This window comes from Varroa jacobsoni, unplaced genomic scaffold (genome assembly GCF_002532875.2).
Source record: "Varroa jacobsoni isolate VJ856 unplaced genomic scaffold, vjacob_1.0 scaffold_74, whole genome shotgun sequence".
In the NCBI taxonomy this organism is placed as follows: domain Eukaryota; kingdom Metazoa; phylum Arthropoda; class Arachnida; order Mesostigmata; family Varroidae; genus Varroa; species Varroa jacobsoni.
The window spans coordinates 568,879-585,662 of NW_019212976.1; the positions used below are offsets into that span (position 1 = coordinate 568,879).

The 16,784-nt window shown below is 37.3% G+C and overlaps 2 protein-coding genes across 3 annotated transcripts in view; one reads left to right on the top strand and one right to left on the bottom strand.

Moving 5' to 3' along the window:
- Ufd4 (ubiquitin fusion-degradation 4-like) overlaps window positions 1-7,421 on the bottom strand; it is a 28,863-nt gene extending 21,442 nt beyond the window's left edge. The window contains exon 1 of one of the 2 annotated variants that reach the window (XM_022837050.2): window positions 6,925-7,421. In XM_022837050.2, the coding sequence (XP_022692785.1) occupies window positions 6,925-7,064 (140 nt within the window). In that variant the 5' untranslated portion in view covers window positions 7,065-7,421. The remainder of the gene's footprint in view (window positions 1-6,924) is intronic. The other variant, XM_022837057.2, reaches the window with a different exon arrangement.
- A 588-nt stretch (window positions 7,422-8,009) lies between these two features.
- cyp33 (peptidylprolyl isomerase cyclophilin-33) lies at window positions 8,010-13,879 on the top strand. The gene is made up of 7 exons (XM_022837067.2): window positions 8,010-8,180; window positions 8,320-8,552; window positions 9,029-9,218; window positions 9,400-9,577; window positions 10,134-10,293; window positions 11,398-11,547; window positions 13,526-13,879. The coding sequence occupies exons 2-7, from the start codon at window positions 8,465-8,467 to the stop codon at window positions 13,696-13,698; spliced, it is 939 nt and encodes a 312-aa protein (XP_022692802.1). The 5' UTR covers window positions 8,010-8,180; window positions 8,320-8,464; the 3' UTR covers window positions 13,699-13,879.
- Window positions 13,880-16,784: the final 2,905 nt, after the last annotated feature.

Genomic DNA, 16,784 nt, shown 5'->3' on the forward strand with positions numbered 1-16,784 from the left:
ACATATATTGATGCTTTGGTGTTATCTATATTAAAATTTACTTAAACTGAATTAATTATCAATATCAGAGGAAAATGATAACAGTGCCTTATAACTTACAAAAGCTATCAGATCAGCGACGTAGTAAAAGTGGCGAAGCTTTGGCTCAACGCGCAGGCTCTATTAACATGCAAAATCCACCGAGGCGTTCCTAGCAAGCAAGGCGGTAGAGAAGAACGCAAGAACTCTCACAGACGACTGCCATCGGCCGTCCGTCGACCTCAACAACAACAATTAGTTGTTAGCCCACGATTATGTATCTCTCAGACTTATGTGCCACTATTACTCTACCCGTGTTGAAGCAATTCGGCGATGTCGTAACACCAAGCAGCCAGCCTCTTGCTGTTTCCGCTTCGCGTTGGGGTCAGCTTCATGAAAAGCTTCAAGGTCTTCGCCAAGGTTGCAATGCTGGGAGTACAGCGGCGTAGTGTACTCTTGCATAATTGTATCTACCAATACGCCCTTAAATGTTGCGTAATATATTATTTCAACTGTTATTTCGATGTTGGTGAACAACGACATTATAAAAAGGCTGTCATCTATCGAAGTGTGTGATTTGTTGCAAGCCATCAAAAACAACCGACGTTCTGTTAGTTTAAATCAGCTCTGAGTCAAAGCAACTGCCAATGTTTTTTCTACAATCAGAAATGTGGTGAGGCCAACGAAATCTCAAAGTGCGTTTCATGATCATCACTCATGGATTCATCAGGGATTGATATATTAGGATACTTTGTTCGCAGTACAGAATTAATTAACATTTTAAGAACCGGCATGAATTAGGAAAGACTTCGCCGCAGCAGAACTAGGTGTGCATTTGATATGCATTACAATAGTGCCTAGATCTGATATTGATCTTATACATTAGGACGTATAGTTGTTTGCTCCTGACCAAGACAATTCAGATATCCGTATATTGAGAGGACACTTCATTCGGACCTATGGGGTGCTAACATATCTTATTGCTAAAAGTTAAACATTTTTAAGGAAAGTGACTTGGTAGATATCCATTAACAAAATGTATGCATGAATAAATACTGCTTCAAATTGGAAAAAGGGGACATACCCTTCTAAAGCCTCAGTCACAGTAATTTATCATTCTTCATTTCGGATACTTCCTAGACTACTACTATGTATGGTTTAGAACCGATTTGCTCAGAATATTGAGACGTTGTTATGCGTACCTATTCGACCATGAGCTTTGGTTCTCGTTTGATTAGTATAGGGTGTTTACTGAGATCATTCGACCTAGCAAAATTTATTACTTTTTTTAGAAGAAAACAAAATTTGTTTGTCAGACTCTATTAGCATTAGTATTCTATCAGCGAAAACCCGATCTACTGAAATAGCCTTCATAGGCTAGAAATACTTGATGTCTCTTAAAACACGAAATAGCCTAACTAAAAATCTGATTATTTCCAAATTTTCGCAGACTCCGGTAGCATTTCTGGGTCGAACCAAATTAGAAAAGTAGTCTTATTCGCACACTGATACCCTTCAGCTTCCGGCCGTAATAGGTAGTTTTCCAGCATCTTTATCTTTTTTAGAAAACAACCATCATGGATTCAAAATAACGTATTACCTACGGTTAACTGACTAAAATGGGTATTAAGAAAACAAGCTGACACTTCTCTACCCTCACATAAGCGTATTTTCATGAAATCGACTCATTGCATAATCACATGATTCTTCAAGTTAAGTCTTCCAAAGCACTTTCGCATACATTTCAATTTTCAGCGGTGAGACCATACATCGACATTATGGTTTCGTTGAAAGAGCATTTACTGAACTCATAATCTCTCAGCGCTCTTCTCGTATTGACCTAATCCGCTTTGAGAAAAGACTGACTGTTTACGCCCTTACAGGAACACAATGTACTTATTGCTATTTTAGCGGTAGATGAAAAACCCAGCAAAAGCTAAGACGATTTTGCCTTTCGGCATAGCGAAACTATTGCTTCGGTTATTTCGTCGTTTTTTTCGCTGCTGCTGCTCGTGATAATGACGTCTAGTAACGCCACAACTAGCACTACTACTCATCCGCTCGGTCACCGAAATTTGGAGCAAGAAATGAATAAGCCGTTTTGAATGTAGTATTCTGCAGGCGCTTTTACTTACAGTCAAATAACTCATATCTTGGTGTCAGAAGTCGGGTAGTAACAATTATCGTGGCATCGTGGTAGTCTGAAAAGATTTTTGTTATTCGTTGTCCTGCATTTCATGTTTTTTTTTTCATTTTTTTGCTCTCCTCGCTATACATCCACACACACACACACACACACACACATATATATATATATATATATATGGATAGTCTGAAATATGTTAGCGTCAACGTACGCATCGTGTTACTCATCGAAAATATTCTGGTGATAATTGCATACATGTCAAAAAAAACTTACGAAAATTGGCTCGCGTTTAACAAACGTTTGCGTCAGTCTATGTTAGTGTAAAAAAGGAAATGTTATTCCGCCAAGACAATGCATCATCTTACACATCAGTGGGTTGTAAAATTAACAAATTGAGATTCGAATCGGTTAACCTAATCCAAACAGATACGGCCTTCATCAACTTTTTTCTGTTTCCTAGTCTTGAAGTCTCTTGGAGTTAGGTGGGGAAGCCAACACATTCGCAAGCCGAAATATCAACTTCTACATGAGATTCGGATTAAAGAAATAAGATCATCAACGGAGGAGACTTCAGCGTTATTCATGTTCATATCTAAACAATTCTCCTACTAAGAAACTTATAATAATTCGAAAATATTGATACGTGTAGGAGCAGTACCTACTGAATATAATGTATGACAGAGAACCGGAAACTGTTCTTCTGCACTGCTCCTTTTACCACTGTGATTTTTGTGATTTGATATCGAACGTCCTGCAAGAAGAGTGGTTTATCTTTGTCTCCTACATTCCCTAATGCAAAGTTTATTCATCATCAGTTCCAACAACCGACAATCTACTTCAGCCATAATAGACGAAGCAGGATTAACAAAGCGAACAAATTGTTTTAGGTGAGATCTACCTAAACCAGTTATATCCACCTACTGATATGATAGTATATATGTATACATCTATACACGCATAAACGCTTCGATTTTGCGATTAATGGGTGAGATGCATTACTTAAATATAGCGATGTTTTGTCTCTAGTCATATTAACCTTCTGTCTTGATATATTGTTATACTGAACGCTTTACAGCCGCCCCCCGTTACGCTGTAAAAACATCCCGTAAAATTCAAGATTTGCTTTTTCAATTGAAATTAGATATAATAACATCATTGGAAAAAAGCTTTTACTACGCAAAAAAATTGGGTCTTTGCTTTTCTTTATACGCGTAAACGTTATGCTACCTGTTTTAAGCTATGATTTCTTCGATTGTTTTGGTTGGAATTCAAAAGTTGACCGGCTCAAAGATCAAATCACTTCAATAACGCTACAATTTCAAAACCTTTATAAGCTTTGTAGAATAGTTTGCTAAGACGTAGTAGTTCAGGCTATCGCAACAGGAAAAGTGGATCACATAACTCAAATCGTTTAGTATCCCGATTTCAAGCACCGTATGTCCTAGTTTTTAAAGAGGAAATCGAATAATTTTTTAATTTACAAAACGTCCTTGAACAGAAGAGCACAGATACATACAAATAATTAAAAAAGTAAGAATAGTCGTATTAATAGCGATAGGTTCATGGACCGCTTAGACGTCTTTGCATATCTTGAACAGGCGTCTACAGTCGTTATTACTGTAAAACAATTCATCACCACTATATCATGTTGTCATCAACATAACCATGGTTAGCAAAATAATCGAAATTTACATCACCATCAACAACAGCAGCAGCAGCAGCAGTAGCAGGAACAAAAAGCAGCGTGGTCAGCATGGACATCGAGCGCAACAAGACCAACCGTTTACACAAAAAACAATACAATGCTAAGCTTGCGCTTTACTGCTGCTGCTGATGTCTGTTATTTCGTACGACCTTCTATCTTGGGGTAGCAATTGTTGCGGGTCTATCGGTGTTTATTTGCATGTCTGCTTGTCTGTTTGCCTATCTATCACCTATCTATCTGATGGCTGTTTGTTGCTTGCGAGGTGTTTGATCGACCACCTGTAGCAGCAATCCAACAGACATGGTCAGCACACGATGGTCGCCCAACGCTCAAAAAATGCACAACATCAATAACAGCAAAAGCATATGCAGGGTAAAGGAACACAGGATTTGCTCGGTAAATCACCGCCATAGACACCTTCGCCCCTGAACTCGTTCTCGTGCTATTCGCCCACCAGACGCTGCGGTGTAGCCCCAGTAAGATGACAGTTCAAGGCGAAGCCAAAATACTAAAACAGGCCTCAAAGACGAACATATGAACATTAAATCAAGGGTAAAATAGTTACAGAACGATTTGTAACGCTCCTCGTAGTTGCTACCTTAACCAACAATAATCAATGCCGTGTAGCTCCTAAAGGCAATACTACAAGGTAACTAAACTATAAAAGTGATATAACGAAGTAAAGCTTAAAAAAAAGGTCCTCACCAACTTGTTCCAAAAAAATTAAAAACATCTGCAGCGTTCGTTCGAAGTCCGTGAAAGGTAACAGTCGTCCGGGTAAAAACATCGTACGGTGTAGAAAAAAAAAAGATAATAATAATAATAGCTAGTCATAGACCGCGATCATACAGTTTTATAGATCAGAGTCGGTAGATTCGGAAGGCATGCAATTTACAATAGGTTTGCAAGGCTTGGCCTTAATACGATTAACTGTTTCCACTATGGCCAGCGTCACGTGTCGTCATATGTGTGACAAACCTATAAAACGATCTACCCCTGCTACAATCATGAGTTACAGTAAAACCAGGCTGACTTTTTTAATAATAACCATTATCGACAATCAACCATAACACATTATTTAAAACAAAATGTTCTGAGGTAAGTGCTACTACTCGCCAATTACACAGGATTTTTTTCTATTTCAAACCAAAAAATAATGCATTTAGTACAACGCCGACAATAAACGGCGATATTAACGCAAAGGCAACTGATGTGTAACAAACTGTATTGCATAAAGGATGCCTATGTGGTGTCGTAGTGGGAGTCCCCAGCTCGCTTTGTTGGCGTTTATAACAACAGAGACCGACATGCGCGCACCAACTTAACACAGGTTACTTAAGACGACATAACACGATGATCGCTAGTAAGCACAACATTGCCATTGCAATCTTTCCCCTCTTTCCCAAGGCATCGACCGACAGACAAGCATATGCACTAATAGACTGCTGCTTTCCATGCGGTCATCCCGTCATTCGGCCCGGCCGCTTGATCGGGCTAATGAATTCCATCCAGGTCTGTTAACATACTCTCGTCTGACTAAATGCTTCAGAAAGGGACCCAAAATTGAAATAATACCTCAGTATAAGTCATTAGCACGTGTTACGAAAGGTTGGCTAATAGGCTTATTTCAAAACCTGGAGGTTTGGTGGGTCGAGGCTGTCTACCATCTGTAGCACTACCCGAATAGTTTGGCCCGCACTTGGAGAAACATTTAACAGTCCTTGCGATATCCACTAATGTGCAAAACATTCCATTTCCCTCGTAAAATAAATGCATAAATTAAAAAAAGGAGTCTGCTGAATTTTTTGCTAGTCGTTTTTTTATCTAGCCAACTATAGAATTCTTGAGCGCAGCATGAGAACGCAAGCCCCCTATGATGCTCAAAAGGCAGGGTACATCGTCCTTCTGATTTCCTCAGGTGAAAATCACATTACTTTCGCTTCATTCAAAACATTAGTTCCAGCGATACTGTGTAATATATACGAATAAGGATAATGGGTAAATTATAGGATCATGTTAGGCTTTACTTCGAAAGATAGTAACACTTTTACCTAATAATAAATGTACCTGTAGATAAATGCTTAACACCTTAGCCCTGCTACTACTGTCAGTGACGAGGTGATTACTCATGAGACATCCAAATTTCAAGCCGCTAAGAAAATGCTGGGAAAAAATTTACATGTAGAACAAAACCAATCAATAGTATTTCCAGGCATTAGTTTTGAGGTACATACATTTCTTTGCACAACAACTACATACGAAGCTTATTTCGTTTATATATATATATATATATATATATTTATATACTGTATATTTGTTGCATCTTACGCATTGTTCATCCTGTCGATTATCTTAGTATATTCAGCTACTGGTTTTCGAAACTCTAACCAGGACCTATTACAGCGGTCGTAATAATATATCACAGTAAATGACGCTTACGATGACAGCAACAATTAACTAGAACGTGATTTACTTAAACTTTTCCTTTGGAAGCGCTTAACATTCAACTGGTATTCCGCTGATGTTCTTATATAATAATCAAAAATAAATCCAGTACACTGCTAAATGTATAGATATATAAGGCTAATTTAACTTTCAGCCATTTAGGATTCGAGTTATTTTAAGGAGCAGTGTTGTATTTTTAGAAGTCGCGCGCTGCGCTTTGAAGATTAAGTGTTTGCGTAAATAACTTCACATTGAGTTGAAAATATTTAATTATTGTGTAGTTTCTGTTCTTCTATTGCCAGTAACGCGATTTTTTGACCAGCAAATTATTGTAGATTAGCCCATTACGCAGCATTAGTAAGTAGCAAATCAATTCAAATAACATCTTGCTCACACATCTAATTCGGTCTTCTAAAATCGTTGGTGATACACGCGAAATGACCGATAGATGATGAGAAAGTTAAAATGGGTATTAAGTGTAAGAGTTTTTTAGCCTTCAGTTTCTAGAACGGAAATGCTGTTGAAAATTCCTTATTTTTTGTTACTATGTGTTAAATATGAAAGTTAGAGATTTTTTTTACATCTAGGCGATGCGAGCACAGCAACTAACCTTTCAAAGCACCGGTCAACATTGTCACTCATTAGAAGTAGCATACAGAGCTGTTCGAGAGCAATGAGTTGCATCTCCCGTTCTTCACCCTGTCCCATCGATAGCCATTCCAGAAGGGTCTCAGGATCAGCTTCTGCCATTGTGACTGATGCAAAATTAGTAGCTATAATTATATTTGTTACAATATTTCTTTATATATACTTTATAATATAGATTTCTTCGGCAACACACACACACACACACAATGTACGGCTGCACGGCGCTTGGCGGACTACTTTTCCTTATGTGTGGTGAATCCTAAATATTGGCTTTGAATAAGCTTTGGAGCACCGAAACCGTTCGATGGAGGAATTTCTTCTGTTTTGTAGAGCTGGCGGCTAACGGAGGATTCTCCTGCCGCAAGCTCCACTGCACTGCTCTCCTACTTTAAGGAGATTTCACATAATTTCACACAGCTGATCACACCTTCGCCAAGACAAGAACTACGCAATGAAAGGCGCTATAAGAAGACCTACACGACTCTAGGGGCTGAACAATATGCGTTCACCGTTTAGCGCCAGCTTGATTAGATCGTCTGCTTGGTATGGTTGTTCCTTGCTGGAGCGCCTACACCTATTTTGACAGAATCGATGCGCTTTGTACTGCGCGAAGCATTTCACTGCAGGTAAAACAGCAAAGTCAAAATACGGATTAAATCAAATTAACTGGAGCCGCTAGTTTTGCTGCGGAAGATATTCTCAGGCAGATTTTGATTGGCTCGTACATTCTATGTTGTAGATACAGTTCTGCATTAAAGTTCAGCGAAAACCTGTAGGAGACCGCATTTCACAGACACAAACACATGTACTCAATATCCACGTGTATTATGCGAGCAATATGCAGATTATTCTGCGATATACTAAAAAAAGATCTTAGAAAGAAAATGCCATGCCAAAGTAGGTTTAAATAGAGGACGAGTCACACTTAAAGGCCATCCACCGTCAGTAACGCTGTAGTTTTCGTGCGTTAGTGCTATTTCAAGATGGCTATTTGGCTAATGAATAAACACGAGGACGTCTTTAAGCGTCGGGCGACTGCTTGCTTGGATGATCTGTGCTTTTTGTAAACAATAGTGCCGAATGAAGAACATTATTGCAAGCGAAAAAATCAACAATTGTAAAGGAAAATGCCAAAATCCTAGAAAACTGAAACAACAGCAGTGCGGATATGTGACGCAAAATAACCCAACCACCGACACAGCACCTATCGATCCACACGTACGTTTACAAAAACACCCTGTCACATAGCCAAGCGGACAACAAAGGGCAGGTTTTCTACCTATACTTGATTTTTTAACTTATCATTGAAAACTTATTGTATGTATTTTCTGAAAGATTGTGACCCTTTATTCTTTAGGTTATCTGCATTGATCGATTTAGCATACAAGCAGCGTGCAAATTTGGTTCACTTTGCGTTAGAACGTTAGCCTGCTTGGAGGAGAAAAGAAGATTTACGGCGCGCGTAGCTTGGTCGGGAAGTTGAAGAGTGGTGAAGCTCCGATATGATCCAAAACAAGAAATTAGTCTATGTCGGTGGACTGGCTGAAGAAGTGGATGAGTCCGTTATTAGAGCTGCTTTCAATCCTTTTGGTTAGTAATGTGTCTTCAGCTAATACTTCTTGCTACCAATGGCTACGTAGAGACGTAAAGCAATGTACTAGCCAAAAACTAGTAGATACAGGGCTTTGGAGATCAGGTGCTCGGGAATGCATATGATCTTACATGAAAAGTTGGAGTCAAAGCAAACTTCCCATATTAAATGTACGCTCTTGTAAATACAAAACACGGAAAACTGCGTAGCCGCTTTCAAAGTGCGAGTGCACCTTTTGTCCTTTAGATAATGATAGACATAGACATGTCGCTTCGCTGTTATTAGAGGGAAGACAACAGCCAAAAAACAATACTTTTCTTCAGTGTGTTCAATTGTTGATTGGTACAATATTTAGTCTACTGTAATTGTGTCTATTGCTACATTAAAAACTCACAGCCAAATATTTTTTTTTTCAATTATCACGTTCTATAGCTAGACTTCATGAAGTTCAAACATACGACCTTTGTACTCGTAGGTGAAATTAACGATGTGCAAATCCCTTTGGACTACGAAACGGAGAAGCATCGGGGATTTGCTTTTATCGAATTTGAGTTAGCAGAAGATGCAGCTGCGGCGATTGATAACATGAACGATGGAGAACTTTTTGGAAGAACGATTCGCGTAAACGCCGCGAAGCCGATGTCCATCAAGGAAGGATCGTCTAGGTATTACGCACATCGTCTTCCCTTTTATAATCATGTAAATGAACTCATTGATTCAACAATATGAACTTAAAACCAAAATATAATTGTTAGCCTTTTTTGTTCTCTATAATTAAAATTATCCTCCATAGGATTTTGCGTTTCAGATGTAGAGTTCATATCTGTTGCTCTCGCTGTATTTCAGGCCTATATGGAACGATGATAAATGGTTAGCAAAGCATTCTGCTGGGGGAGATGATTCTATGACACAGCAGGCCAACCAACCACAGGATTTAGAAAGAACGGACGGACATGAAGAAGAACCATTACAGGAAGTTAGCATGAAGCAAGCGGTAGACCATGCGAAACGAGAAAATCCACAGGTAGCTTATTACTAGAAAATAATTAACATACTTTGTTTGTATGTGTATTGCAATACAATTCTGCGAGGACGTCATGACTCTCAGTTTATTGATTACTCTAAAATCTCGCAAGTAAGCGTAGTGATCCTCTTACTATCAGAATTTGTAGATCTCTAAGTTTTGATAGTAAACGAGTTGGATTAATATTTTTTCATGACACAACGATCTTGTTCACCACTTATGTAGACAAAGGCGACCAACGTAAGTTTGTAGTTTAACAAAACACTATTTACAGCTGTGAAAAAGGATCTACTTTCAACCTACCTTTGTCTTGCACATATTCTAATCGTGATATCACCATATTACCAACACCGCCTGTCCATAAATAAGAGAGATTCGAATACCTTACACCTCCAGCGATCAACAGTAGTTGTCACCATATATGAATCCTTATGGTTGCGCTACCTTTTAAATACTAGAATTTAGTGAGCATAAGGTCAGAGTGTGTCTTGTTTTATCCATTAGTTTTAAGATTGAAAAGTCGTGATTCTGAATAACACCCTTCTTGTATATTTAGGTGTATTTCGATATCTCGATAGGGGGGCAGCACGTTGGACGTATTCGTATCATACTTCGTCGTGACGTTGTGCCGAAGACAGCTGAAAATTTTCGAGCTCTTTGCACGCATGAAAAAGGTTTTGGCTTCAAAAATTCTATCTTTCATCGAATTATTCCAGGTGAGGACTCCATTCGAATTTATCCTACGATTATTGCTATGCATTATTTATAATGTAGTAAAAGTTGACGCGCTACGTCGAGTTCGTAAAAAACTCTATAGGACACTAACGTAAATCGGTTGACAATTTCGAAAATAATAACTGGACGTGATTCTCCTTTTTTTTGTGATAGACATATAATAAAACCATTTTTGTACATGCATATAATTTTATACTTAGAATAAATGTGAATGCATGCAGTATTGTATAATTTAAAGCTAAAAGGGAACAGCAAACAATTACGTATGAAAATTCAGTTAAGCCTTATTCAAAATTTCATCGATTCTTCAAGATTTTAGCAAATATTCGACGTGATTGGAATCATTTTTCCATTCTCCTTATTTGTTTTTAAATACACACTATTGAATAAATGAAAAATATTCCAAGAACGATTTTATTCTAACACTTCAAGCTTCGATTATTTTTCGAAAGTTTTACCAACCCTGCTACACCCTACGGCCTACCGACTTTGCTTAAACCTCAAGTGCCTTTTATCTGTTGTCTATATGTTGAAAAGCAAAGTGGTATTTTATAGAATACACCTTTTTCTTTTTATAACAGACTGTTGTGTAATAGATTTGTACTGTGATTCAATCAGCCAGTGAGGTCGAATCTACCTTTGTACACAAAATCGTATTTTGATATCTGAATATGTTGGGGGTGCTCGCATTATCCTTCACCGCTACGTTGTACCGAAAACAGCTGAAATATATGTATATTACTCAATAGTATAATTTTTCTAATATATAATATAATACCTAATAATAATATATATATTAGGTAACATAGTGCTATCGAATACCATCATGATCGCATTTTAGTACGTAACAAATTGGGTTATTTATATTCTTACATATGAGACAAAATATCTTGAAGTTCTATGAACAAGGTTCTATGCTTTACCATTTTTATTTTGTATGTTAGGAAAAAGCACTTAGGCATAATTTTTACTCAAAAATGAGTATAAGGGTGTAAATACGTCAGTTTTCACAAGAAATGTCTTATATTATAAAAAGCCCTAGCTCTAGATTGGTGTCTAATTCATTGCTTTATTATTAATTGCAGGTTTTATGTGTCAGGGCGGTGACTTCACGAATAAGAACGGAACAGGAGGACGGTCAATTTACGGACGAAAGTTTGAGGATGAAAATTTTACGCTTACCCATACCGGACCAGGCATCCTTTCCATGGCAAATTCAGGGCCCAACAGCAATGGTTAGTTAATAATCTTCTCATACGCATGGGTGAGGGTTGGGCCATATGAACAAAAATTTGCTTCAGGCTAACGTTGAGAACAGCCAGTGCCACAAGAGAAAAAAATTATACCAGTATGTTCATTCAATGCTTTTCCATTATATTACCTAAACGGATGACTACAATTTATTCATTTTTTTTTTTACATAAAAATATTAATTAGAGACACCAATGTCGTTGGCCCATATAACCTTACAATCTGAGGTTACGTGGGCCAGAGGTGGGCTTATATAGGCCATTCGACAAACCTTAAGTGAAAATCTTTTTTCACTCAAAAGAGCTGTAATTATGGCTGAAAAAGACTTAAAGAGCTTTATAAATTATTTTCTGCTGACCTATAAAGCCTATTTGACCGTACCGGAACCTGCATAATGATCATGGTTATATTGTCTTATCCAAGCAATGCATTATGTTGATGAAGTTGTCTAAATTTTTTTCAGAAGCAACCACTTGCTGGCAACATGTGATACAACAGATGCGACAATACGATGCCTTAGTTTAACCTAACATATATACATATGTACTACTGAGCGTTCCTACTGAACTGAGTGGAACTCTGAGAGATACATCCTCAAAAGGCAGTAGCCTATCTAACCCGCAGAAACGCAACTACAATGCAAAGAGTTGATGATCTTCCTTCTTAATTAGTCAACGAGCAAATTAAGCTAAATTTCTAACTAAATGCATCTCTAAGAAGTTTAAATTAAACACCAAGAAAACGCTATCACTTGTTGACGTACCTATTATAGATAGGTACCATTGCTTTCGTCGTTTTATATATCTAAGGATTATTGCCTTTGTGGAGCCCGTTACTAATTTAGAAAAATTATGTCTATGTATTATGCAATATCGCCATCTAGATGACGAGAAAATCGTTAACACCAGTCAAATAGGCTGCATTTTAAAACGTTGAGTACAACGGCACAAGAATTAACTACCTGACATTTGTCGTTTTAAATTTTAGTATTTCTAGTGTTTTTTTAGTAGAAAAGGGATCCGAGCTAGACAACCCAGAGGCACCGTTTTTCACTTGGTTCGTCAGAAAAAAATCCGATAGCATATTTTTGCTAACTTTTTTTTAATTATTTAAGGCATTTAGAGGGTAAGACAAATTATTAGTCCTGTATCAATGTTATTAGCCGAATAGCTGTTAATTTGCTCTTCGCAGACATGTAAGTTTAAATGAAGTAACTGGTATGATGTTGGAAAGCCTAAGACATAATCAATCTTTTTTTCCAATCAATTTTCTCTCTAATTTAAAAAAACCACAAATATGGGTAGAAGTTCTATAGCCAATATAGTAGATTTGCATATAATAATGTCATTAAGGAATAAAAAAGAAGTTTCTAGATGCTTATTAAGAATTTTCTAGAAATGTATAATAGCGCTTTCCAGTAAGAGCTTTTTAAGAATCTAATAAATCGGTACCGTGCTTCTATAATATTTAAGTCTGAAGCAAAAGTTCTGTTTTTTTTTTAAACCACGAAAATAAATATAAAACATCGAATACCATCGAATTAGAACGCTCAGTAATAACTTTTATTGATATTTTTGTCATCATACTCAACAGTCAGAAATCTACTAATGGATACGGTGCATACTGCGCCCACATATATATGTATTTGGGTTTCACGCAGTGTTATGGCGTGTGGTAATCGGAAATAACTTCTTTATTCTGACCTGACATGCATCGCGTAAAGTTAAATAGCGGCAACTAGATAAAACTGTGTCACATGCTTTACGCGTTATGCAAAAGATACTTACGAATAATAAGTATACCTTATGTAAGATAGAAAAAAAACAACACGGCACTTTTACAACCCTCGCGGCTGCCCTTAACAATTCTAACCTGGGAAAATTTAGCAACTAATTTGTATACTATAGAATCAGGAGCTACATTTTTTTTATTATTATAACCGTCTTTATATTTAATTGTTAGGTTCGCAGTTTTTCATAACAACCGGACGGACAGACTGGTTAGACGGAAAACACGTTGTCTTTGGACAAGTAGTTGCGGGAATGGAGATTGTACGCCGGATGGAAAGGGCAGGAAGCTCGTCTGGAAAAACGTCAAAGCAGGTGGTTATCATCAATTGTGGAGAAGTTGTATAAAGCCGGCTCAACATAGAAACAAAATTAATAAACTCATCTGTTAAGAAATGTTTAAGCGATTAGTTAGCATACATCTTAGAAATTTAGTCCGTATTAAATGTTTGCTACTGATTTAGAGCTATGTATTTACGCTATATACTGAAAGTAAATAAAATACGAAGGTTTATACAAAGACTAAAAATGTTTTCTAAACACATACGTTCTCGTAAAAACAAGCAAACACTGACTGTACGTTAAGGCTCGTTTATCTCTATTTCGTATACACACATATATATACGAGATAGAAAGAAACGTGCGGCAGATATTAATTAATAATAGAATTCCTAGACAGTTGTGGCCCGGATCAGTATATAAGGGGTGTGATGCTAAGTGAATCGTAGTGACCCGATAGTAACTTTCGTCGTTTATGACTATGGTGGCAGCCAAATGGATCGAGCCTGGGAACAGGGGAAGACAGATGAGTGCCGAATGCTGCGGCGAGTGCATGCCGGCCAGCTTGTACTAGGCACCTAGATGCTGTTGATGAGGAAATAACAAAAAATAAGCACTATCCTAGCATCTCTCCAGCTTATTTCAGCTGTCGATGTTATTTAAAGATGCCTGCACCTCGTCAACGTTCGCTTCTTGTGACCTTTCGGAGCGTGGTTTGCAGTTCAAGTCGAGCATATATTATAAAATGTTACAAAATAGTCTTGACCGGTTAATCTAGGAGTTTGTTAAGCACGTCATATTTTGCATCTTTACGTAAGCATTTGTGTGGCAATACGTATAATAGCTGCATCAATTATCAAATTGAATTAAATTTAATTAAAGTAAAAGTATTAAAGCCATGATTATTTCTTCCTATTAATATCAAGAAAGTAAGTTTGCGCACTTTATCAAGATAGTCAAAAATTATCTCTTTATACCAATGATTTCACAAAAACAGAACAGTATGTAATGTGGGCTGGCGTGGTTACATCATCTGAAACCACAGGTTCCGGCTATGACATACACTATACAATCTGTTTACATGGTTTTTAAGGCGCGCTTTCATAATAGGAGTTTTTAGTGAAAAATTTCTATGAATCATATTCTCTCTTATTAAAACGGGATAGTGTGTTCGTCGTGTATCGCCGTAATCGAACCTTAAAATACCTTAAGAATTCGTTTCAACGGTTTTCTACGATAGAATTGACATTGGCTTGTCTACCGGTCACTACGACCCCGCAAATCTGTGTTGACTGTCCCTCCAGGGTCCAGCAATACAGAGCTAACATAACAGCATTATCTGTTTTGTATATACATTGTACGAACTTAAATACTCTTCCGAGATTTACCTTACGAACGGCTCTGGGCCGTTTCGAAATTGGAGTGGCCTTACTAGATTTATACGGAATCTCGATAATCGCTAATTGAAGATCATTTGAAACACAGATTCAAACTCGCCTTGACCCCTGCTTAGTTGGAGTTTATTAGTACATGCGGCAAAAAGAAAGGAAAATCACTCACTTTTATAACAGGGAAGCCATGCCCACTGAAGCTTAAAAAGGGACGAAGAGAAGTAAACAATACATACATCAGCGCCTCGCACTATGTGAAATTTCACCACGTCTTATGTTCACTAGCTCTTATTTGTCAGACGCTACATGTGTCTGTACGGGATGTGTTGGCCTTAGGTACCACGCAACGGCGCCATGTAATGCGGTAACTATGCCAAGCAGTCTTGCTGACGAGACATATCTATTTTTAACTCTACATATATTTAGTATTATGTGACTCCATCAGTAAGGCCGGGGTTGAGTGAATTCAAGTTGCAATTCACTTGATGCTGTACAACGTGATCAACGAAAGTGGTTAATTATCCAGACCAGTCTTTTAAAATTGCTAATTTCACTCACTTTCATCTGAGTGTGAGACAGATGTAGCTATTAGAGTAATATGACAAATCACCAAAAATGGGCGCCAGGATAAACGTATCCTTGTGCAAGTAGGTTTACACTGATATTCAGTCTTTGATTTTCACAGAATTTCGTTATGACTCATCCATGATTCCATCATTCTACGTGCATAGGATTAAATCGGGCAATGCCAAACGTGACAAATTTTGTAAAATCATAGAATAAAGTGTGTAGTATTCAGGAAGTGACGTAATCATCAGACTAAGTAAGGTAACACTGGTGGAAATTGTCTCGCTAATTTAACTTCTTGCATTGCCTGAACTCTTTTCGAATTATTTTTTTTTTCTCAGCTTCTCCTCGGCACGGTTTCTGTAGTGGTACAGGCAGTAATTAGCCGCATGTTACAACGATTATTGATAACAACTACTATATCAGGCCTGTTGGAAATGAAGAGCTTTATTAAACAAATGATGACACGAGTATGGTGGTTACTGTCGAACGCGACATTTTATATCATGAATTACTGGAATCAACGTGGTCCTGTAAGTATTTCCACAAATGAATCGGTCACCGCCTCACGCAGCAACGCACTCCACGTATCAGTTACTGCAATTTCAGACTCTGTGCAGATTTAGTTGGAATATTCTGAAAATGTTTTTCAGTCCCAGCAATGATCCCGAAAATTTGATATAACACTTCTTTGCCGACAGATATGATAAATATTTGGTTAAAAAGCATGTTTTTAAAGATATGGAATAATTATTTCGTATTTTTACCATATGGATTTTGCGGCTGTTGAAACAGCTGTTGAGAAACTCAACAATACCACGTTTCTTAGCTGAATAATTGCTGGTAATTTTTTTTTGGATAATCACATATGTGCAAATTGTATTTATTCAACTATAAAACGCCTTATATTGATAGGTTGGTATATTAGTACGACACTATACTATTAAGTGGCATGGAGATGCTTATGTAGTGGTTGAGAAGACCAACGTGATTGCACTCGTAATCTGTAAATTGGGTTTTTAAAACTTGATTTCATTCTAAATAGTAAAAAAACAAAAAGGGAAAATATCATTCCGGCTTACTATCCGATCAAATGCTGCTTATGGCCTTTCATAAACTCGTACCAAGTAAATTATAGAAATGCGCTATTTAATTTAAAAAGAAAACTATGTTATATATATATATATATATATATAT